General features: G+C 33.2%; 1 protein-coding gene across 1 annotated transcript; it reads right to left on the minus strand.

Annotated features, from left to right (window-relative positions):
* Positions 1-4851: 4851 nt before the first annotated feature.
* Positions 4852-8333, minus strand: LOC127117535 (probable amino acid permease 7). The gene is made up of 7 exons (XM_051047586.1): positions 8014-8333; positions 7674-7910; positions 6581-6674; positions 6221-6435; positions 5924-6057; positions 5604-5831; positions 4852-5435 (listed from the first exon to the last, which is right to left on the minus strand). Exons 1-7 carry the CDS (start codon positions 8108-8110, stop codon positions 5034-5036), a joined length of 1407 nt encoding a protein of 468 aa, XP_050903543.1. The 5' UTR covers positions 8111-8333; the 3' UTR covers positions 4852-5033.
* Positions 8334-15614: the final 7281 nt, after the last annotated feature.

Raw genomic sequence — 15614 nt, forward strand, 5'->3', positions numbered from 1 at the left:
TGAAGTTTTATTTTTTATTTCTTTCTAACTGTGGCCAATAATAATCTATGATTCCACATTCATATTTAATCACTAATGACTTTAAAAAAATTAAAATTCATTTCTCATTATTTTAATTATTCATCCATCCAAATTCTGACTCTAAATAAAACGGAAGCTCCATTTTACAATATTAGTAACATTATCTACCAATCAAAATTTTAATTTTGTAGTTAGTATCATATTTAAAAAAATCAAATTGAATCTCAATTTCTCACTATTTACTAATTATCTATCAATCTAAATCCACAACCTATAATTAAGGACTATTAGAAATTTTAAAATTATATTTCTTACTTATTATTGATAATAATTATCTACAATTCCAATTTTTAACTCAACAATTAATGTAATATTAAAAAATTTGAAAGTGTTTTTTTCATTATATTTTAGTACAATTATTATTGCTTTGTAATGCCAATCAATCAATTATTCTCTTTGAATAAAAATAAATTAAACTAAATTAAAAATTTAACCATTATTCTATTATCTATTATTCAATCATTAAAATCATTAAATTTTTAAGATACAAACTAATTGATAAAATTTAGTATAATTCTTATATTATTTACAATTACATCGGTCTTTTTTATTACTCCTTAAAATTTAAATTATTCTCAAATGTCCTAATAAACTCATAAAATAGTTATTCAAATAAATTTACTAGAAAAAAAATTCTATCAAAATAATCAATTGATTTTCTCTATTACTCTTAAAATTCAACTTTTTTTCAAATATGTGTTTATAAAACTACATATAATAATTATTCAAATATAATTATTTTAAAATTACTCAATAAAAAAAATCTAAAATTTTGATGAAGTTTAAAATTTCATATACAATGACATTAATATATTATAGATCAACAACGCAACTCGCGAGTTATATTCTAGTTTCAATTAATTTCATGCACGTGTCGAACGTAGGGGTGGCAAATTTGCATGTCATCCTCATTTACATTCATCCCACAAACAAATGGGATGAGGCGAACATAGTAAAAAAATGTGGATCGAAAAGCTTTGCCCTCCCTGTAAAAATTGGGGCGGGCGAGCCTGTGGGTCATGCATTTCTAGCGCTTAAAAATGGTAAAAATCCATGTTCGCCTTATTAATGGTAGCACTCGCCAATGTCCATAAAAACGAGGCAAGACGATACAAACATAATAGAGGATGCATATCTTAAACCTTAATTTACTCTGTCAAAAATTGCAGGTGTAACAGACATATAAGACGATAGATTTCTATGTTTATATCCTAGGATTCAACTTTACGTTATAATGATGGTAGCCCTTTGCTTATAATGTTTGACTTTTATTTGTGGAAGTGTGTCTTTTTTCCTGTAGCATGACCAATATGTATCGGTGGCAACTTCACCACCTTCATCTAGGAGTGTTGGCTTCATTCATTCTCTTTAGCCATATCTTGTCGTCGTGGGATTTTTGTGTAAAAATCTTTGGGGTGACGGTATAATTTGTAAGGAGACGTCTTTCTAACATCCCTTTTTTAAGCATGTATATATGGATGACTTTCAATTATATACTTCCAAAGGGTTCATAATTCCTGCATAACTAATATTTATGGAATGTTGTTTTAATCAACTTTATTCGAATTTTCGGTCCATCTACTCTTACCTTGATGGTCTGTGACACTTATATATTTTAATGAACTATGGGGAATCCGGAGAGTGAGTAGTGATCCTCCATGGTGTTGATGATCACATTTGTGCGAATTATGGTGTGTAACCTTTTTTTTGCATATGCAACTGGTGTGAACGGTTCAGGATTATGTTTGGATGTTATTTCTAACTCCTAACTTTCATTGAAAATTAAAACCGGTTAACGGATGACACAATTAGATAACTGATAAATATGTAATTCTTTGTATTAGGTAAGATTGTATTCGACAGTGTCGAAGTCTGTATGAAGTTGTCGAAGAAGTTTACTTCGATAAAGTCTAAAAAAACGTATATTCAATAGAGTCGAATCAGCTAGAATTTGATAGAGTTGAACTTAATACTTTTGTGTAACAGTTGAGTTAATTATTTTGAGATTACTTAGAATGCAAGTAATCTCATTATAAATATGAGGAGACTATATGTAGTTAAAGATATATATCATCACTATATTATTACTTTTGTAATATAATTCATTGTAGTTGCACACTGCAATACATTCTTCTTCTTCCTCCACAATTTTGTATTCTCTCAAATATGAATTTATCTTTTCTTTTCATTTCTTTAAATCTAAGTGCAAAGTAGAATCATCTCACAACTATGGTGTGGTTGATTTCAAGTAAAGGGTGAAGAATAAGATGCGTAATCTATAAGAAAGATTGATTCTTGTTCATCAGGATTAATTCGAACTATCTTCAAGATTGAGGTTTGATTCCAACGTTAACATACTTTCAAGGTTAATAATATAATTAAAAATCACCGATGCATTATAGATATATGTAGAACTTAAGTGAGAGGTTAATTAATCAATTCTTATTGTTATAGCACTCTAATCATATCCAACAATAGCCTCATCAACACTTTACTTAATCTAAAAAAATATAATTTATATTGATAAGAAAGTGTAAAACATGATTACATAAACATGAGATGAAAAAAGATTGGGTGATCAATCAAAATAGACCTGCATTAAGTTTACACTCATATAAGGAGGAGATGTTGGCAGCTGATTCAAATTTAGATGAAAACATAGTTAGATGTAGCAACATGGTCATTCATTTTCTTTAATAATAAATAAGTGAAAATTTACCTTGGATTCTTGAATATTTTGTTACATAATTATCCTAAGTCCTAATGATATCTGAGGTAACATGTAAAAGATTAGTAATCAACAAAAAAGAATATAAGAGTGTGTGTGAAAAATCAAATGTTTCATAATAATAAAAGAGTTGGATATATCACTATACCTACTAAAAGATCTTTCTTCCATTTATTGGAAATAATTTCACATAAAGATTTGATCTTTATTGGTATATCATGGATGACATGTTAATTAACACCATTGTTCCACCCGTTCATTTCAATATATAATTATGTATGAATGTCTTGAACAATATATCATTTTTCTATACTTGAAAGTTTGTAATTGTTAAAAGTTTGTAATTGTTAAGTGTTTATAGCAAAAGAGATGGTAGGATGGTAAGGGATGAAGATGCAGTTAGATTGATAAGTTGAAGAAAATATCGATGAGTATGAAAAGGAGGTATGGAGAGGAGTACATAAGAGGATATGGGACAGGAGATATGTGGAGAAATTTGGGTCTATGCATTATAGATGAAAGAAGCAAACCAGTAATTGTAATGAGTTTGATTGATTTGACATAATCATGTTCGTTTGTAACCACGAAATAAGGGACCAATTGATTTCACGCTTATGGTATGGGTCGCATTTCTGAAAATTCAAAAATGCCTCCGGTTTTTTTGGAGATGAATCTCCGGACGCACAAAAACTTATTTTTGACAAAATTTAGTTCGGAGATGCATCCCCGAAAATACTCCCGAAGCCATTTAACAACGGTTTTATTAAGATGATTTATCATTTAACCATTCAATAATATTTTTGGATATACATCTTCAAAAATCTCAAACTAGGAAATTGAATATATGACCACTTTACATGATCATCTCTTTCATGTTCCATACCTCTTTCATAACCCAAAATCCTTAAAAAAATCATTGTTAATCAACTTTTTGACTCCTAATCACCATTCTTGTGTTTTATCACATTAAAGGGAGATAAAGAAGTTGCAACTTAAGATAAAATTCATTCATTTCATACCTCATTGCTTGCATTAATCTTGTTCTTGAGTTGGAAAAAATTAATTTTAAATTCGGAGATGCATATCTGAATTCACCTACTATCTGTTTCAGAGATGCATCTCCGTAGTTGCCTGTGACTATGAATTTTTTTAACTGTTTTTCGGTTTTGCTTTGTATTAGATATGGTGCACTCGAATTGATTTTCCAAAGTTGTTGTAAGTAATGATGTTAAACTGGATGAGATGAATGATGATGTTAAATCATGTGCTAGATCGCTTGATGTCAAGTTAGATGTTGGTCAACAAATTAGAAATTAACTATTTCCTGCTCGTGAACATATACTTGAGTGTGTCCGCATGGAGGGCATGAAATTGAGGTTTGGCATTGTAATTTGAAGGTCCGATAGTGATTCTAATAGAAGGCAAGCATTTGTAACCATGAGATGCGAGAGAAGTGGCACGTATGTTCCACCGATTCGGAAGTTGAAACATGATGACATCAGATCGAGAAATGTGAGTGTCTGATTAAATTGCACAAATATTTTAAAAAAACCATCAAGAAACTTTTCGGATATGCATATTCGAAAACACTCTTTTTTCGTAAACAATCAGGGTTTAACCGGAGATGCATCTCCGAAAAGTGACATGATGTCATGATAAAGTTTCTAAGGTCCAAAGCAACTCAATACTTATATAAATAGGGTGTCTCTCAATCCATATTTTCTACAAAACAAACAACAACCCGAGAATGAATGCATATCTCCCACCTTATATTTGTGTATTTCAATAGCGGAAAACTCCCACTTCAATTTCGGATCTGCAACGTCGTACTTCTCATCGATATAAAAACCAAACTAAATACTTCTCTTGCACTTTCTAAGAATGGCAGAAAGACTTTAACCTAAAAATGAACTAATGGCAACTTAAGGGCATGTTGCCCTACCCTGGGGAGGTGTGTTTGTTTTTGTTCTAAAAGATTTCTGTAACTTTATCTCTCTAACCATCAAGTAACAAAAGGACTATCAGTGAGTTTTCTAAACACATTCATTCAAAATTAATCTCATATTACCAAGACTTCAAACAAAAGTTACACAACTCAGATTTTGTCCAACAAGTCATACTTTTCTTTATTCCACTCTACAGGTCCAACTTCAAAAACCTGACCTGCAAAACAACTTACAACTATAGAATAATGCCCGCATTCATCGATGCCAATCTGAACTTCTTAGCCTAATCTTTCGGTAACGAGTCCTCTAATGGATCCAACCAGAGTGAACAATCCAAATACAAATCCAAAAATGTTGAAAGTTTGAAGCATAATCCACTTAGCAGTCCACGAATCGGTATTCGACCTACTCAAGTATATTTCCACTGGAAAATATACGGTCAATGGCCAAAAGCTTATGCTACCTAAAACTCCGAGAATCTGGTTGAAGTAAGGAAAGATCATTGCAATCCCAACGGTTGATGCAACATAAGCAGTTCTGAATGATAAGCTGAGAAAACTTAGTTCAAAAGCTGGCAGCAATGGGAGTTTCAAAGTATATGTGTGATTCACAAATTCACTGTCAGCGAATCTAAAACGTAACCAACTCTCGGCATTGCCAAACAGTGGCTGGCAGTATACCTGCATTTAAAACACGTCATATATATTACCCTTTATGCAGAAAACACGAAATGTCTAAAGCTAAGATGATTTCGTAACATTCTATGCTATAGGAATCAAAGAGACGTAAAAACGTGAGCGAGCACGATTATAAAATTTGATGATAGTACATTGAGTATATATATGTACCTGATATGAACCAACTAGATGAATCACAATACAAGCATTAGCGAAGTTCACTAGCCATTGAAACCTTGAGAGTCCGAATCCGGTTAAAAGGTTTCCTGGTGTATTATCGCCAAATGCAGCGTATCCGGCACATCCACAACAGAGGTAAAAGAATGATGTGATAGAGACTGATATGGTTGAGGCCTTTTTCATGGTTTGGTTTTCTGGCGGAGGCGTCTTCAAAGTATCCTTCAAGAATTACCAAAAGTTATGTAACAATAAAACGTCACCAAGCGAACTTCGTATTCTGACAAATCGAGATTCAAGAGGTAGATAGATACCTGTATTTCCATCATAATAGTCGAGAAAGGATACGAGAATGACACGTCACCAAGCGCTTGGGAAATCAACCACAACTTCTCAGTTCCACTAGAGGTACTGATTCCTTCAATACTACCCTTAGCATATCCATTTTCTGAGAAAATGATTATTCGAAAGTTATATGTATTTATTGGTGCCAAAACTAATAATCGCGACAATATACATTTTCTAGCGAGAATTCACGCACAAGCCAGTATATGACAGCTAAGCCTAAGGAAAGACTCGGTTAATCAAATTAATCAGATGACGAAGCTCACCCATGATTTGCATGATGGCAAGTCCCATTCCAATGAAACAATAAGCAAAAGACGTCATCGCAGCGACAACTGAGAGCCAATTGATGTCATGTAAGTTTGGTATCTGCGAGAGAACAATTTGGAGAATCCCAAAAAGCAGCATATAATATGCATCTGCAAATTCACTTGTTGCTTCCTTGTCTTTGTCATGATGAGAAATTGAGCTTTGGATTGCTCTACATCCACAAGAACAAATCGACGTCAAAATCGTTAGTACCAATATAGGTCTACCGGTTTTCATTGAGTAAAGTAAAACAAGTATATCATTTTCCAACAGGTTGAATGGAACGAAATGACGTTATATAGATCATTGTGACATACCTTAAGCTGATAGATGATGTAATGACAAAGGCAATTCCAAAACCGTAAATACATATATTCACAAGAAGGCCACATAATCGTCCATTCCCAACTCCTGCAACCACCAAACCAAAATCTTAGAAGGAAAAAAATATCTAAACAGATGTGAAATTTAGACGAGAACCGCTAAATTATACGAGTTTCACTCTCTTTGTTACGAGAGTATGAAGTTTGTGACACTTGTAGAAGATAATGCCATGGTTGCTAACCGCTATTCCCGCTAACGCGGATAGCGCTTAGCAGCCCAAAAGCATCGCGGTGAGGTCCGGTTCCGCTACGCTATGCCGCTATAGCGCGCTATCGACAACCTAGGTTAATATGTTTTTCAAAGAGGTGTCAGATCCGCGAAAAGAACTTGACTTTGTAACCTTGGAGGACATGGTTCAAATCTTACATGGAACGTCGTAAAAATGGTCATTAGTATCACCGTTATTAATAATAATTTTCCCCTCATATGATACCTTATCTTTCCTCTCTTTTTCCTATCTGAGTTTTGTTACACATGTATTGATTTTTGGGTTGCCAAAGATTTCCCTAAGCCAGAAACTAAAGACTAATTCTCCGCGGCACGAAGATATCAATATTAGGACCCGTCGACTATGTCTTGGATCACATCATGGTGGTGTTACACATGTACTATATATATGAAACATAACAACAACAAACAACCAAGCATTAAGTGAATCAGCTACATAGATCAACTTCCGCCGTAATATTCTATCCAGGACCGTGCTTCTATCTAAACTGTTAATCTCGAGATCGTTTTTAGTAACTTATAGATTTTCTAAGTCTTCCTCTACCCTCTACCTCTAGCTGTTTGACTCCAATCCATATGATCTATTCTCCTTACTACAGAATCTCTCTACCTTTGACTGTTTGATTCATCTCCATCTGATCTACTCTCCTTACCACAGAATCTACACGTCTTTAATAAAATGTTCAAAATTACTACTAACATAATCTTTATCAATTTCTTAGCAGGTATCAATCAAATCCTATCAGATCATGACTGATGCAAAAGAACTGAAACTGAAAAGGGTTGCAAGAAACTTACCTAAATTAAAATTGACAACATCAAGATAAGAAGCACTTCTATGAGGACCATATTCAGGATTAGGAGAACGATAAGTATTACACAGTAGAAAAGCGGAAAAGAGAGTTGAAGAAGCAATAAGAAGAATGGAGAATGGTCCCACAATCCAACCAAGTTGTGCAATACTCCATGGAAGAGACAACACTCCAGATCCTATCACACCTGTCACTATGTGTGCAACGGCAGTCCAAACAGTCCCTAATATCATAAACAATAACAATAACAAAACATCATTAAAAAAACAACAATAAACATCAACATAGTACAAACATCTTAGATTAACAACACACAAAAAAAAAACCTGTTCTTTTAGGATAATGAGATTCAGAGAGTAACAAAGGGTTGCTAAGGTTGTTGTTGAGGTTGTCATCACTTGAATCAGAAGATTCTAATCCCATCTTCAAATCAAAAATATTTCCTGGGATGAGACTCTATATGATTCATATAGATTATATATATACAATTATTGTTCAATGTGTTAAATATATATTTTTTTTCTTATAATAAGGATTGAAGGGATTATATTATATTTTTTTTTGCTTTTCATATTATCTGTTCATTTTTGTTCTTATCTGTTTTTGTATAATCCATACAAAATCTTAATTTGAAATGTGTTTTGCAGGATTGATTGACATTATTAAAAAAATTTGAGTCTAAAATAACAACCATCATTAAAATAATTGCAGAAGTTTAAAATACAGATAAAAAATGTATATTCTAAAATAAATAAAATTATTGAAAAAATATTTTTTAAATAGAATGTAATTTAATGTAATTTGATTTTGAAGAAATTCTTATTTTCATTTGATAGTTTTTATTTTTGTTAAATTTGAAAATTTATTATTGAAGATATATTTATGATTTGGTACAATAAATTGTGCAATATAATATGATATTTCATTATGATAATTTGATGTATTTTTATTAAGTTATGCTAAGGTGACACTTGTGGGCTCTATTAAACAAGCTTTCTAGATAAGGCACTTGTCTATATTTTAGCTTCCATTGTCTTCGTCACATGATTGCTTTTCTTTCAATTATTTCTTTATCACATTTATTACACTTTTTGTTTTTTTCATTAAAGCTTCTATATTCCAAGAAAATAGATTGATAGGTAAAAAAAAAGAGATTTCTGTCTCAAAACTCATTTAATGAGATTTCCGTCTTAAAAAAACAATTAAATTTAGCGTTTTTTTTTACTAAAAACGATTCAAATCAATAAAATATATCGAATAATACAAATTTAAAATTATTATAAATCAAAAAGAATGAATATGCGAACAAATTAGCATTCATGTTAATAATATATAATGGTAAAATGTTTACAAATGACAAAACATATAAATATGACGAAATTAAAATGCGCGGAATATCTATATTTCTGAGTCTGCAATGTTGAATATGTCAAACTCATTGATTGAGTATGCAATGAATCGAAACTAATTTGTCAATCGAGACGGAACAAACATCGCACCAAGACGGAAAAATAAAATAATACTGTAATAAGACGACGATCAACACAATGTCGCACTAAGACGACGAAATCACGAAGAAAAAAAAACTAAAAATCTATGTGCAATCATTTATTTGAATGAAAATGAGAAAGAAATAATTTAGATGCGTGATTTTGGATCAAAAATTGATTTTAAAATTACCCCGCTTTTGTGGATGAAAAAATTAAAAGAGAAAACTAGGATGTAAGAAAGAAGGGAGGTAGGTGCTTGATGAGTTAATATTAGGTAATTTCGTTTTTAGAGTCTTGACTTATATCCAAAGAAATGGAATCAAAATAAATTAGGGAGATGGAAATGTGATATATATTGATAAAAAAATCCGTACAACTATTCTCTTATCTAAATATATGCAAAATGATTTGAAAAAATATATTTAATAGTAATTCTAATCTAAGCATTCCACACATTTCTTGATTCCGTATGCACCAAATCAGAGTAGATATTAATAAAAACCTTGATAATTAAAAAAGAGTCGCATTTCACCCAGAGCCTGGACCAACCTTTATCTCTAGCTATCCCAATTAATCTCATCAAACCACATAATTTAGCTAAAAGAGAATTATCCCACATCAAATGCTCAACAAAGTTAGATAAGAAAGAACCATTGTGATCTCTGAATATACATTCATACCTAACACAACAAAGGTTAGATGTATATGTTCCTTCAACATTGCACTTGATCCAATCTAAATAAGGAGGACTACAAATCACTTCTTTAATTGAATGGGCCTTTGGAGGATGTACTGTTGTATTGAAAGTTTTAAAAATGACAAAAACATCCATAGTGGATCTAGAGGTTAGAGTATATTTATTACTTGTTAACTTAACGTAGACCAATGTATTTGAGTAAATATAATTAAAAGGAATTATTTGATTTTTGATAATTGCATTGTTCCTAGCATCCCAATTTCATTAATGAAGAATACCATGGCTACTTTAGTGTTGCTTTTACAAAGACAGTATATGGAAGCCATTTAACATACTCTAAACTACATCATCTTATCCGTGAATATTTTACTATTCATTAATCTCCAAATAATAGACTATTTAGAAGGTGGAACGCCAACTGGCCAAATTTATTTACTGATGTAAGCTTCCTTTAAAGATAAATGGATGATCTCTCTGAAGGTTGTATTAGTTGATCACTATAATCATTATAATTTAATATTATTTGTTATGCCTTACCCTCTAAAAAGAGGAATAAATCCAACCAGACCATAGGGAAATACCGTTTGTTATCTTGAATAAAATCGGAGACTTTTGATGGAATTAATGAGAGGCTCACCACACCAAAGAAAATTTCAAAATTTAACTTTAGATCCATCACCAAGCAGCCAACAAGACTTGTCTGGAATATTGTGAAGGTACAAGAAACACAAGAAATTGAGAGTTTGAATTGGGTTCTGGATTTAAATTTTTTTGCCACCCAATATATCAAACATCAAAGATAAATAACATAAGTATTTTTATCATGGTTCGCTGTTAACGAAACTACGTCTAGTCCACCCACCTGAGAGATTTTGCCTTCAAAAAGGACTTAACCCAATAATCAAAATGATTATACAACTCAAAGAACAGTTGTATAAGACTTCTTGAGAAATTATGACTATACCCTAGTCTCTCAAGGAAAACAACCTCAAAGACTAGCTATCAATGACTTCTTAAGAACTCTGATTACACTTAGTCTCTAAAGGAAATCAACTAAAGTTAACATAACAGGTTTTGTGTTTACAAGATGCTTCAACAAGCAGATACACAAGTTTAAACCAAATGTTACACTTAAAAAAAATATTCAAAGAGTTTATGTTCTAAGTGTATAAGTGTGAGAAACACTTAGTTTGTTTATCTCTATTTATGAATTTTCTTTGAGTGTAAACATTGATATATGTTCAGTGTTTCTTCTCTCTATGTTCTTCATTTCTTTTCAAACTTCAAAGTCCTCTTTATATAGTAGCAAATAGATCCGTCGGAGGTGAAGTTGGAATTATCCTCAACATATCCGTTGTATGAAGGTCACTTCATATGCAACAACAAAGTGGCGTTTGGAGCAGAGAGTTGGAGAGGATGATGAGACGTGAGAAGCTTCTTTCGTACTAAGTACAACACTTTACGTAGAAAGTAGATTTGCTTTTATACTATTGTCACATCAATCAGCGTTGACCTTTTGATATAAATCTTCTAGTCATAGGCTTCTTATGCAAGTTGATGAAGTTTAAGTAAATATCAGAGTTTGTCTTTAGAACTCGGTGAGACTTCAGAGTCTTTAGAGAACTGGGTTCTGAGACTTTCAGAGGTAGGAAGTCGTAATCTTTATCAGAATCTATATGGTTGGTTTCTGTTCAGAAATGTTGACTTTGATCGATAAAAGTTGACTTTAAGCATCAGAATTGACTTGTTTGTAAAGACGCTTTTATCCTTTGGTTCAGATTCTGGACATCTTCAGAGTCAGGGTCTATTTCCAATTTTTTGAACACTCAGCAAAATAGTTATAGTACAAGAATGTGTTTAGCAAAGATGCGAGTCGAAGAACCAAAGGCTTACTTGAGGTGGTATATTCCGACATTTGCGGCCCGATGCAAGTAGAGACTTATGGTGGCAATCGATATTTTGTTACGTTCATTGACGATTTTAGTAGGAAGCTTTGGACATATCTTATCAAGAGAAAAGATGAAGTATTTGGAGTTTTCAAGAATTTCAAATCCATGGTGGAGCGCCAAAGCGGTCGGAAGCTCAAAATTCTCAAAACGGATGATGAAGGTGAGTATGCCTCTAGTTAGTTTGGGACGTTTTGTGATCTTGAGGGAATTGTGCGTGAGGTGGTGCCTCCGTATACGCCTCAACAAAACGGGGCTGCCGAGAGAAAAAATCGTACAATAATGAATATGGTGCGTAGTATGCTTTGTGGGAAGAATTTGCCTAAGGAATTGTGGGGTGAGGCCGTGTCTACAGCCACCTACTTGTTGAATAGGTGTCCCACTAAGAAGCTGGAGAAACTCACACCGGAAGAGGCTTGGAGTGGCTTCAAACCAAATTTGAATCATTTGCGCGTTTTTGGATCGATTTCATATCGTCATGTACCAGATCAACTTCGGAAGAAATTGGATGATAAAGGTGAGAAGCTGATATTTGTAGGATATCACTCTACTGGAGGGTACAAGTTGTTCGATGGAAGAAATCGGAAGGTCGTCATAACCCGCAATGTGACTTTTGATGAAGTAAAAAATGCAGAAAATGTTGCAGTAACCGGTTACCCAAATAGCAGTAACCCGTTACTCACAGAAAATGTTGCAGTAACCGGTTACCCAAATTGCAGTAACCGGTTACACAGAGAAGATTTGCAGCAGTAGTAGTTTTTTGAGTTCTCTGATCCTGAGGCTAATGACACAGTTGTACCAGCACCTACAGTAGTGCAAAATGATGTTGTTAATGATGGTTGACCAGTGAGGCAAAGAGCCTTGCCTCATAGACTCCGAGATTACGAAAGATTCCAAGATAACGAAGTGAATAACGATGGTGACTTTGTTCATTTCGCGCTTATGGTCGAATCTGAACCGGTAAATGAGGAAGAAACCTTAAGTGATCCTAAGTGGATATGTGCAATGAAAGAGGAGCTGGAATCTATTGAGAAAAACGGTACTTGGGATTTGGTCGACTTACCACTTGGAAAGAAATCGATAGGTGTGTGATGGGTCTATAAGGTTAAAGCAAATCCCAAAGGTGAAGTAATCAAGCACAAAGCTCGATTAGTGGCGAAGGGGTTCTTGCAACGAGAAGATATAGACTATGAGGAGGTATTCACACCGGTGGCTAGATTAGAGACTATTCGTTTGGTTGTTGGTATTGCGCATAGCAATAATTGGATGGTTTACCAAATGGATGTCAAATCTGCATTTTTTAATGGTCCTCTTGTTGAGGAAGTCTATGTGGGGCAGCCACCCGGTTTCGTGATAAAAGATCAAGAGATGAAGTATTACAAGCTGCACAAGGCGTTGTATGGTTTGAAACAAGCTCCAAGAGCTTGGAACAAACGTATTGACGACTTTCTTGTCGATATTGGTTTCAAACGATGCGTATCCGAACATGGAGTTTATGTGAGATCGGATATGAATGATGGTGTGATTATACTTTTCTTGTATGTTGATGATCTCTTGATTACGGGCAGTCATGACAAGAGTGTTTCAAGGTTCAAAGGTGAGCTCATGAGAGAGTTTGAGATGACAGACCTTGGTGTCATGAATTACTTCCTTGGCATAGAGTTTCACAAGTCAAAAGTGGGGCTGCTTATGCACCAAAGGAGGTATGCTCTAGATATTTTGAAGAAGTTTGATATGGAGCATTGTAATGCTTGCATTACACCTTGTGAGGCTAGAGTGCAGCTGTCCAAAAGTGATGAGAAGGATGATGTCGATCCAACGCTTTACCGGAGCTTGATTGGATCGTTACGGTATTTGTGCAATACGCGACCGGATTTGGCTTTTAGTGTCGGTATTGCGAGTAGATTCATGGAGAGACTGAATGTGTCTCACTTGGCGGCGGTCAAGAGGATCCTTAGATATGTGAAAGGTACTCTTGGTTGCAGAATTCTCTTTCCCGCATCGAACACGGGGCGTAAGTGCAATTTACTTGGCTACACTGATTCCAATTGGTGCGGAGATAAAGATGACCGAAAATCGACGGCGGCGTACATCTTTATGTTTGGTAGTACACCAATCTCTTGGTGTTCGAAAAAGGAACCGGTTGTAGCATTCTCTTCTTGTAAGGCCGAGTACATTGCGGCGTCGTTAGGTGTGTGCCAAGCTATGTGGCTTATGAATCTATTGAAGGAATTGGGATGTGGTGATGATGTTGCCACCACACTGTTTGTAGACAATGTTTCCGCAATAAATCTTGCGAAGAACCCGATTGCACACGGAAGGAGCAAGCATATTGAGATGTGATTTCATTATTTGAGGGAATTGGTTGGTGATGGAAAGCTTAGATTGAGCTATTGCCGAAGCGAAGACCAAGTTGCGGATTTGTTGACAAAGGGTGTGACAAATGATGTGTTCAAGAGGCTAAAGAAGTGCTTGAGCATGGTGGACTTGGAGCAACTAAAGTGAGGTGGTGTGTTAATTGAAAATCAAAATTCTGTTTTTTTCCTTCCAAAATTAACAGATTTTATTTTCTTTAGAGTCACTTTAGTTGTAGCTTTTATTCCTAATGTATAAATACATTTGTATCATTCCAATTCAAGGTTAATGCAAAAATACATACTCATCCAAATATTACTCTATTCACTCTATTTTTCTCTCTCAACTTCATCTTCCCCAATCTTCTTTTCTTCCACCATTGTTGAACCTTCAATTTTCAGTTTTATGTTTTATGTTCCAACAAGAATAACAAGTGTGGGTTAGAAACTTTGAAAAATAAAGTGTGGAAAAATCCCACATTGATTAGAAAAGTGGAGACTTGAGCATCTATAAGTGAGAGGATTCACACATATGTTATCTTAAGGTTTTAGGTGATAATGTATTGTGTCTATCATTAGGTTTGTTGCTCGTAGAAAAAGACCACAAGAAATATAAAAATGCTCCCATATATTAACCGCCGAATTAAATATGCCAACACTAATACATCAAAAATTATATAAATAAAAACATTGCAAGTGAGACAGCTCTATTTAATTAAAAGAAAATATCCATAAATGTATTCCGAAATGCGGTACCATAAAATATAATTAAGTAGCACAAAATGACTTCATTGTATATCATGTTGTTGTCAGAGAATTTTTTTGCAAGACATATCATATGGTAGTGTAACCCCACTTCCTAGTAGGCCGACAATAAATTAAAAAATCATATTATATATATATATATATATATATATATATATATATATATATATATATATATATATATATTAAAAATGATCATATATATGTTACTAGTTTTAATTGCAATTAATATAGATATAGAAAATTCTTAAAAAGTCAATCATATGTAAAGAGTTCCAAGTTAAATAACGCATCCAATATCTAATCACAATATAGCTTATACATCAAACTCATTAAGGATGGAACACTATTATATTTCTGAAATTTGAAAATATATTTTTGAACAAATTTTTTAGAAAAAATAAAGAAGTCTCATTTACAAAATACTAAAAAATATATATAAATACAGTTATAATTCTTCACATTGGTAGGTAACACGTCTCTTAGAGGAACAAGTAAACCTCAATAATTAATTCTTGAAAAGAAACTAAGGGTACGTTAGCCAAACCAAAAGTTATAACAAACTATATGTCCACAAAACAACACAAATTAAAACAGAAAATTAATGCACTAGACAACTTAATCTGAAATTGTAGGTAGAGAATTAATATAACTTTTTCTCATATTGCTATTTAT

The sequence above is a fragment of the Lathyrus oleraceus genome, chromosome 2 (genome assembly GCF_024323335.1).
Source record: "Lathyrus oleraceus cultivar Zhongwan6 chromosome 2, CAAS_Psat_ZW6_1.0, whole genome shotgun sequence".
Taxonomy (NCBI): domain Eukaryota; kingdom Viridiplantae; phylum Streptophyta; class Magnoliopsida; order Fabales; family Fabaceae; genus Lathyrus; species Lathyrus oleraceus.

Excerpts from the sequence above, each read along its gene's own strand:
- LOC127117535 (XM_051047586.1), bottom strand. The coding sequence starts at position 8,110 with ATGGGATTAGAATCTTCTGATTCAAGTGATGACAACCTCAACAACAAC. Across the intron at positions 6,675-7,673 it reads TGTTGTCAATTTTAATTTAG|GAGTTGGGAATGGACGATTA; the intron begins GTAAGTTTCTTG and ends TGGTGGTTGCAG. Across the intron at positions 6,058-6,220 it reads TGCCATCATGCAAATCATGG|AAAATGGATATGCTAAGGGT; the intron begins GTGAGCTTCGTC and ends TCATTTTCTCAG.